This window comes from Sander lucioperca, chromosome 17, assembly GCF_008315115.2.
Source record: "Sander lucioperca isolate FBNREF2018 chromosome 17, SLUC_FBN_1.2, whole genome shotgun sequence".
NCBI lineage: Eukaryota > Metazoa > Chordata > Actinopteri > Perciformes > Percidae > Sander > Sander lucioperca.
In genome coordinates, this window is record NC_050189.1 from 19,579,856 (window position 1) to 19,589,855 (window position 10,000).

The following is a 10,000-nucleotide window of genomic DNA, read 5'->3' on the forward strand; positions in this document are numbered from 1 at the left end:
GCAGCCCACAGCACCCATCTTCTTTTCAGGTGATTTTAACCACTGGAAGCCAGAGGCTGTTTCACCAGGCTTTGAACAATACGTAAGACGCCACAGCCAAAATAATAAGATAACTGCTACGGAAATATTAAGAATGCTTAATCTGCAAAGCCAAAACCCCCTCTTTCTAAGTCAGACCACAATACTATACACCTAATCCCCTCTTATACGTCTGTCTTTAAGTCAAATAAAGCAGAACATCAGACTGTTAATGTGTGGACGGACGACTCCACTGAGACACTAAAGGGGTGTTTTATGTGTACAGACTGATCTATATTTCATACACTAGAGCTTGACGATGCTACTGAAACAATGACTGATTATATAGTAATATATATATTATATAGAATTCTGCTTTGACAATGTGGTAGATAAGACACACGTCATTGTTTACCCCAACAATAAAACCTACATTACAAAAGAGAGTAAAAACTGCGTAAATCGGAAAAAGTAAGCCTTCAGAAACAAAGACAAGGCAGCGCTGTCAGGTCAAACAGCTTCTCAGAAATACAATAGAACAACATAGGAAGGGTAACCCATGGAAAACAGTATACAGACATCAGATACTAAGTAACCTGTGGGCTACTATGAAATCAGTCACTAACATGAACCCCCCAAAGGAACAGTTATCACCGTGGATGAACTACAAGACAAATGAGCTGAATGACTTCTTCCTGAGGTTGGAGTCAGGACATTTCTCCCAGCAGCTGGACCGTGTGCTTGTTAATGAGTGGTGGTAAGGGTGATGGAGCAGTGGATCTGACCGTGCCTTTGGTGTGGGGGACCTGGGTTTGATTCCCACTGAGATCCATCAACCAATGTGTCCCTGAGCAAGGCACTAACCCCTAGTTGCTCCAGAGGTGTGTGACCTCTGACATATGTAGACATTTGTAAGTCGCTTTGGATAAAAGCTAAATGACATGTAATGTAATGTAATGACTTCACCCGCTGGCTGGATCCAGCCAGCGTTCAGCGCCTCTTTAAAACGCTGTGCACCAACAACTCAACGGTCCAGATGGACCACCAGCTTCTCTGCTCATCAAGTGTGCAGAAGAACTAACACCAGCATGGTGTCCCATATTCCAACGGTCTCTGGACACCCACACCGTCCCAGCTCTATGGAAGAAATCCATCCTAACATCCTAACAGTCCCTAAAAAGCCCTCTGCCTCAGTGAATAATGACTTTCCACCCACAGCTTTGACTTGTATTTACTTGTATTTATAGACATTTGTAGTGTCCCAGATCAAGGCAGAGGTTGGGCCAGTGTTGGACACGTGGACATTTACCTTAAACATGAACGCAGTAGAGAAGATGACATCCTCTGCATCTCACATCTTACCTCTAAACACCTTGAGGACACTAAAGCCTATTCTAGAATATTATTTATTATTTCAGTTCAACGTTTAAAGAAACTGAATGATGTGCATGTTAACCCTGCCCTGACCAAATGGTTTCACTCTTTTTAACTAACAGGACACAGCAGGTGCAGGTCAGAGGTCAAACAGAGCAACACGGGGTCCCTCAAGGTTCTGTGGTATCACCCGTCTCAGATTGTATACCAATGACTGCAGGACAGTACACCCAAAGAAGAATAGAATTTGATGATACAGCAATGTTGAGTCTTCTCCAGAAGGACATGAATCCTTCTGTGTACCGCGATAAGAGAGAGACACCTTTATCAACCATCTTATCTTTAATGTCCCTAACACACAGGAGATGATCCTGGACCCGAGGCACGGGGTTGACCATGAGCCAGTCGTCATCAAAACTCAGAAAATCACCCAGGTAACGTCTTATAAATACTTAGGTGTCCATATAGATAATCTCCTCTGCTGGAAAACACATTGACCACCTGTGCAATAGACTGCAGCAGAGACTATACTTCCTGCAGCAGAGATTAGACTTCCTGCAGCAGAGATTAGACTTCCTGCAGCAGAGATTAGACTTCCTGCAGCAGAGATTAGACTTCCTGCAGCAGAGATTAGACTTCCTAAGGCGACTGAGACGGTACGGAGTCACCGTACCAGGAGATTCTGGAGATCATCATCAGATATGGAATCACAGCACGGTTCGGTAACTTAACGGTGCAGCTGAGAAGCAGGCTGGTCGCCTCACATAAGACAGCTCTGAGGATAATAGGGAGGAAGGAGTACGAGTCCACACAGAGCCTGTATGAGCAAGCTGTCAGAAAACAAGCTGAAAGAATCCTGCAGACTCTCTACAGCCTCTCTGTCCTGAATATGAACTCCTGCCATCAGGGAGGAGAGTCCGTGCGCCGAGATGTAAAACTAACAGACTAAAGTTATCGTTTGTTCCAACTTCCGTCAAGCTGCTGAACTCCAACAGTAAAAAATAGTAAATCTAAGCCCAGCAGAGCAGGGGGCAGTAAATACACCAGCATGTTTCACACTGAGCACTTTAATAATTACAGTTAAATCTCAGGATGTTGTCTGAGCTGTCATGTCTGTCCTTCTTCTGTGTCTTAGGACGCTCTGCTGATCTCACTTTCCATGTTGATTTTATTGTATTGTGTTGTATTTCATGTTGATTATTTTATTTTATTGTATTTCATGTTGATTTGAGACTGTTTTTCTGTTACATGTTTATGTTGTGAAGCAGCAGATTGCAGCTCTATGTCCAAGACTAATGTCCCCTCGGGGACCATGAAGTATCTTCTATTCTATTCTATTCTAACACGACAGTATGGTGAATAGTGTCCTGTGGGCCGGCTGTTCGATGCTGTCCTCATGGTAAAGTGTCTCCTGAGACAGACCAGACGGACTCACTGACTGCTTGTTTAGTTTCCTGTCTCTTTGTTCCGGATTCATCATGATTCGTCCAATCAGAGGCCAGCTGTGTCTCGTCCAACTCAACGCCGTTTAGAAGGAACCGGAGATGTTTTTAGGGACTTCACACGAATCCCAGAATCTTTTGAAGACCTTTGTTTTTAGGAACCCATTTCTTCTGAAACACTAATCTTATATAATATAAATAATATAATATTACACATGGACAGGTATGACGTGAGCCACTAATATTATATAATATAAATAATATAATATAACACATGGACAGGTATGACCTGAGCCACTAATATTATATAATATAAATAATATAATATTACACATGGACAGGTATGACGTGAGCCACTAATATTATATAATATAAATAATATAACACATGGACAGGTATGACGTGAGCCACTAATATTATATAATATAAATAATATAACACATGGACAGGTATGACGTGAGCCACTAATATTATATAATATAAATAATATAATATAACACATGGACAGGTATGATGTGAGCCACTAATATTATATAATATAAATAATATAATATTACACATGGACAGGTATGATGTGAGCCACTAATATTATATAATATAAATAATATAATATTACACATGGACAGGTATGATGTGAGCCTACCTGTCGTCCCCCGGCAGGTTGAAGAAGGTCTGGTCCAGACTGAAGGCAGCTGGAGTGTGATCGGGGGTCAGAGTGGGATGGTACGGCCCGGCGGGGGGGGAGCTGGGCTGAGAGTGAGACAGCCTGAGGACAGACTGGCAGAGAGACAGACAGGTCAGCGGGTATGAGGACTATTAAAGCTGGTAACTTCATCCAACAGAAACATAATTAATGCTGCGTTCAGGACACGTGGGAAACGAATATGTATCGAAAATATATCGGCCGGCCGATATTATCGGTCAATATTAGGCATTTTCCAAACTATCGGTATCGGCATTCATAACGGCCGATACGTGAATATTTAAAAAATGACCGTGTTGTGAGTGCTGGCGTTGCAGAGTTTGTCCACCAGAGGGCGCTCTACACTCGTGGTTAACCCTTTAAGTTTCAGATCTTAAGTTTGTATTTTTAACATTTTATTTATAAGAACTTAAATATATTTTGATGTTCCTCTATTCTGTTTATTACATATACATTTATTTTTAAACTGCATTATCATATTATTTTAGTGAGGCCTCATAAATAACTCCAAATAACTAATGTTAAGGAAATCTGTTTATGTTTTGTTACGCGTTTCTGGATTTGTTTTTTTAAATAAATATTGGGCGATATATCACAATATTGGAATTTTAAATCACCAAATATTTGTATGGATATCGGCCTTAAAAATCCTTTATCGGTCGGGCTCTACTTGTTAGCATTTCATCATTTTAGTTTTCTGAGAATCTTTCATATCCAAGATAAACCCGAAATATATATCTGATCCTATCCATAAATAGACCAATCAAATCCATTCAGGAAGTAAGTGAAGCTGTTTGTGTGCTGACAGTGTGGGTTAATAGATGAACAGTGTTTAACGTTAACTAGCATGACCAACCGCATAATATTCTTAGCAATAAGAGTACTAACAGATGTACCTCTTCTTTTCATTCATTCAGCCAACTGTATTTACCTTTAAAACTACAGTTAGCTGAGTCCTGAACTAAACTACAGTTAGCTGAGTCCTGAGGAACTTAACTACAGTTAGCTGAGCCCTGAGGAACTACAGTTAGCTGAGCCCTGAGGAACTTAACTACAGTTAGCTGAGCCCTGAGGAACTTAACTACAGTTAGCTGAGTCCTGAACTTAACTACAGTTAGCTGAGTCCTGAACTTAACTACAGTTAGCTGAGTCCTGAACTTAACTACAGTTAGCTGAGTCCTGAACTTAACTACAGTTAGCTGAGTCCTGAACTTAACTAGTTAGCTGAGCCCTGAACTTAACTACAGTTAGCTGAGTCCTGAGGAACTTAACTACAGTTAGCTGAGTCCTGAACTTAACTAGTTAGCTGAGCCCTGAACTTAACTACAGTTAGCTGAGTCCTGAGGAACTTAATTACAGTTAGCTGAGTCCTGAACTTAACTACAGTTAGCTGAGTCCTGAGGAACTTAACTACAGTTAGCTGAGTCCTGAACTTAACTACAGTTTGCTGAGTCCTGAGGAACTTAACTACAGTTAGCTGAGTCCTGAGGAACTTAACTACAGTTAGCTGAGCCCTGAGGAACATAACTACAGTTAGCTGAGTCCTGAACTTAACTACAGTTAGCTGAGTCCTGAACTTAACTACAGTTAGCTGAGTCCTGAGGAACTTAACTACAGTTAGCGGAGTCCTGACAAACTTAACTACAGTTAGCTGAGTCCTGAACTTAACTACAGTTAGCTGAGCCCTGAACTTAACTACAGTTAGCTGAGTCCTGAACTTAACTAGTTAGCTGAGCCCTGAACTTAACTACAGTTAGCTGAGTCCTGAGGAACTTAACTACAGTTAGCGGAGTCCTGACAAACTTAACTACAGTTAGCTGAGTCCTGAACTTAACTACAGTTAGCTGAGCCCTGAACTTAACTACAGTTAGCTGAGTCCTGAACTTAACTAGTTAGCTGAGCCCTGAGGAACTTAACTACAGTTAGCTGAGTCCTGAGGAACTTAACTACAGTTAGCTGAGTCCTGAACTTAACTAGTTAGCTGAGCCCTGAACTTAACTACAGTTAGCTGAGTCCTGAACTTAACTACAGTTAGCTGAGTCCTGAGGAACTTAACTACAGTTAGCTGAGTCCTGAACTTAACTACAGTTTGCTGAGTCCTGAGGAACTTAACTACAGTTAGCTGAGTCCTGAGGAACTTAACTACAGTTAGCTGAGCCCTGAGGAACTACAGTTAGCTGAGCCCTGAGGAACTTAACTACAGTTAGCTGAGCCCTGAGGAACTACAGTTAGCTGAGCCCTGAGGAACTTAACTACAGTTAGCTGAGTCCTGAACTTAACTACAGTTAGCTGAGCCCTGAGGAACTTAACTACAGTTAGCTGAGCCCTGAGGAACTACAGTTAGCTGAGCCCTGAGGAACTTAATTACAGTTAGCTGAGTCCTGAGGAACTTAACTACAGTTAGCTGAGCCCTGAGGAACTTAACTATAGTTAGCTGAGCCCTGAACTTAACTACAGTTAGCTGAGTCCTGAGGAACTTAACTACAGTTAGCTGAGCCCTGAACTTAACTACAGTTAGCTGAGTCCTGAGGAACATAACTACAGTTAGCTGAGTCCTGAGGAACTTAACTACAGTTAGCTGAGCCCTGAGGAACTTAACTATAGTTAGCTGAGCCCTGAACTTAACTACAGTTAGCTGAGTCCTGAGGAACTTAACTACAGTTAGCTGAGCCCTGAGGAACTTAACTACAGTTAGCTGAGCCCTGAGGAAGTTAACTACAGTTAGCTGAGCCCTGAGGAACTTAACTACAGTTAGCTGAGCCCTGAGGAACTTAACTACGACAGGGAACTCAGAACAGTTCTTGTCAAAGCCCAGGAACCGTAAATGTCCAAATCCAGGGTGGAAAGTGTGTAACAGGGAGGTAGGACGAGTGTGGATAGAATATCTCATTACTGCACTACTGTCAGAAATCTAGGAGTTGTTTTTGATCAGGATCTATCCTTTAACGCCCACCTAAAACGATCCTCTAGAACAGCCTTTTTCCATCTTCGTAACATTGCCAAAATTAGGAACATCCTTTCTCAACACAATGCTGAAAAACTAGTCCATGCATTCATTACTTCCAGGCTGGACTACTGTAATTCCTTATTATCAGGATGCTCAAGTAAGTCCCTTAGGACTCTCCAGCTGATCCTGAATGCTGCAGCGCGTGTTCTGACAAGAACTAAGAGAAGAGATCATATTTCTCCTGTATTAGCTTCTCTGCATTGGCTTCCTGTAAAATCCAGGATTGAATTTAAAATCCTTCTCCTGACCTACAGAGCTCTAAATGGTCTAGCACCATCATATCTTGAAGAGCTCTTAGTACCTTATTGTCCCACTAGAGCACTGCGCTCCCAGAACTCAGAGCTACTTGTGGTTCCTAGAGTCTCTAAAAGTAGAATGGGAGCCAGAGCCTTCAGCTACCAGGCTCCTCTCCTGTGGAACCAGCTCCCAGTCTGGGTTCAGGAGCCAGAGCCTTCAGCTACCAGGCTCCTCCTGTGGAACCAGCTCCCAGTCTGGGTTCAGGAGCCAGAGCCTTCAGCTACCAGGCTCCTCTCCTGTGGAACCAGGTCCCAGTCTGGGTTCAGGAGCCAGAGCCTTCAGCTACCGGCTCCTCTCCTGTGGAACCAGATCCCAGTCTGGTTTCAGGAAGCCAGACACCGTCACCACATTTAAGAATAAAGTGAAAACCCTCCTCTTTGATAAAGCTTATAGTCGGGGAGTGAGGAGATCCAGAAGTGCTTGTTACTAACCTAGCTCTGGGGAGTTTACTCCCCGGAGTCCTTATGTTCCTTTTCCCAGCATATTTCCTTGGATTAGGATGGCACCAAGATCTTGGTTGCAGCTGTCACCGTGGTCCTGCTTCACTACACCCTGCGGTGCCCTGCAGTGTCCTGCTGAACCTGCTGAACCCTGCTACGTCCTGCCATGCTCTGCTGTGCCACGTTACATCCTGTAATGCCCTGTAGTGCCCTGCTATGACATGAACTACTACGACTACCATTTCTTAGTCACTGATCCATTATCTTTATCGTGAGTATTATTTCCACTGTTCATCACACCCCCAACCGGCACCGTCAGACACCTCCTACCAAGAGTCTGGGTCTGTCCCAGGTTTCTTCCTAAAAGGAGTTTTTCATCACCACTGTCGCACTAAATGCTCTTGGGGGAATTACTGGAATTGTTGGGTCTTTATAAATTATAGAGTGTGGTCTAGACCTACTCTATCTGTGAAGTGTCTCGAAATAAAATTGAACTGAATATCTCATTACTGAGGTGATGACTGACCTGTTCTAACCTGCAACAGACAAAAACCAAAGAAAGAACCAGTCCAACAAGTAACCACCGTCACATTCATGTACTGTCAGACACGTGGGAAAAACCAGTTCTAAAGTTGGAAAAACGTGTGAATGTCTGCTGAAGTCCAAACCACAGCTGGGAAAGATTTTAGTGCCGACTTGCTACGTACGCACACACTCACTCACGCACACACTCACTCATGCACTCATGCACTCACTCCTGCACTCATGCACACACTCACTCATGCACTCACACATGCACTCGCTCATGCACTCATACATGCACTCACACATGCACTCATGCACTCATGTAAATGGACTGTATTTATAAAGCTCTTTTCTAGTCTTAACAACCACTAAAGCTCTTTTCCACAGTACAGGAACATTCACCATTCACACCCTGAGGCCCAGGCTGCCGTACAACCTGCAGATAAACAGACTTGCTGACTTGTTAGCATGTCAACATTTCAGCATTTCAGTTCTCTGATCATCTCATATCCTGAAATCTCTCTGATCCATATGTAATCTAATCAGGAATGTAAAGAATGTAACTGATTCAGGACACGAGTGAAGCTGTGAAGTCGTCCAATAGGAACGCGTCTTACCCGTCCTGCAGAGTCCACGTCCAGTCGTAGAGGCGGAGGGACATTTCGTGGCCGTGGCGAGGGCGGGGGAGGGGTAGAGTCGAACCCCGGCGTTGCCAGGATACGGACGTTTGGCCCCGGGTGGGTCGGCGAGGGCGGCCCACTCTGTAGGACAAGCCTGCCTCTGATTGGCTCCTGGGAGTGGACTCCGCCTCTGGTCATCTCCAGGGGGTAGGGCTGCTCCGTTACAGGAACCAAATCATATCAGCACTATTTACCACGAGGACTCTTTGAGTTATGGAAAGATTATTATATTACATTACATATACATATATACATATATATATATATATATATATATATATATACATATATATATATATATGTATATATATATTAGGGCCGGGACTCGATTAAAAAAAATAATCTAATTAATTAGAGGCTTTGTAATTAATTAATCAAAATTAATCTCATTTTAATCGGTCGGGCTAACGTCCACACTAACTCCTGTGTGTTTAGCGTTGAGGTGATATTTGAGGCTCGATGTGCTGCGGTGATTCCTTGTTGCATAGCTTGAACACAACCATGCTCTTGTCGACGCTTCCATCCTTTCGTTTTTTAAAACTAAATTTCCCATCCACGGGGCCGAGCAAAGCGGTCTCGTCAGCTTCTTCGTTCATGTTCACTGTGGTTTGTTGTTGTCGGAAGTCAAGAACGCTAGTTGGTGCTCCAGTATAATCGGTCCGTCGAAACTCATTCATTGAAAAACGTTCCGCGGTGCAAAAATAAGTGTGGTTAAAATTATGTTATTTATTTTTTGCGTAATTAATTAACGCGTTAAAGTCCCGTAATTAATTAATCTTAATTAACGCGTTAAAGTCCCGGCCCTAATATATACATGATATTATTACATGAAGACAGTGAAAACACCTTCTACTGGGACATGTCTCTTCATACTTTTTCCGTACTTTACTTACAAATCATAATGTGCAAAATACTCGTTAATCTCGACTCTCAATTAGGAACCGTACTCGTGATGGTGATTAAACTACCATTAGTGTCATTAATTAATGACTAATTAATTAGTGACACGTCCCTACCTGGGAGTAGGCTCCGCCCCTGTCTGCGTCCCGGCCAATCAGCTCCAGGGACTCCAGCGAGTGGGCGTGTCTCATGGAGTCCATGATGCGTCTGAACCCGTCCTGCGTCTCCATGAAGTCTGTGCAGGTCCAGCGGCCGCGGCGACTCGTCTCGCCGCGGCCGCTGGCCGCACCCGCCGCCAGACGCACCACACGGAACCTGGAGGCAGACCCCACCCCCTGCCCCGAGGCATCATGGGAGCCATACTTCCTCTTCAGACAGGGCGTGGTGGGCTGGGAGGAGCTGCCCTGAGACACGCTCGCAGCTGATTGGTTGAAGTCTGAAGTCACGCTGGTGATCTGGAAGCCACTCCTCTTTTTACCTCCGCTCATCCTCACACACACACACACACACACACACAGAGACACACACGCACGCACACACACACACACACACACACAGAGACACACAGACACACACACACAGAGACTGAAACACAAAGAGAATAACTTGTTAAT

At 43.6% G+C, this 10,000-nt stretch overlaps 2 protein-coding genes across 5 annotated transcripts in view; both read right to left on the minus strand.

Annotated features, from left to right (window-relative positions):
* The window catches only part of LOC116064544 (zinc finger protein 239-like), an 893,026-nt gene that overhangs the window by 442,220 nt on the left and 440,806 nt on the right, over positions 1-10,000 (minus strand). The gene's annotated exons all lie outside the window — the stretch shown is intronic.
* Positions 1-10,000, minus strand: part of zgc:153012 (uncharacterized protein LOC777626 homolog) — a 25,964-nt gene that overhangs the window by 13,533 nt on the left and 2,431 nt on the right. For all 4 annotated transcript variants that reach the window (XM_035993947.1, XM_031323471.2, XM_031323472.2 and 1 more), the window contains 3 exons: positions 9,503-9,971; positions 8,424-8,639; positions 3,478-3,611 (listed from right to left, as the gene is read on the minus strand). In XM_035993947.1, coding sequence (XP_035849840.1) covers positions 3,478-3,611; positions 8,424-8,639; positions 9,503-9,874 — 722 coding nt within the window. In that variant the 5' untranslated portion in view covers positions 9,875-9,971. Of the gene's footprint in view, positions 1-3,477; positions 3,612-8,423; positions 8,640-9,502; positions 9,972-10,000 lie in introns of those variants that run through there.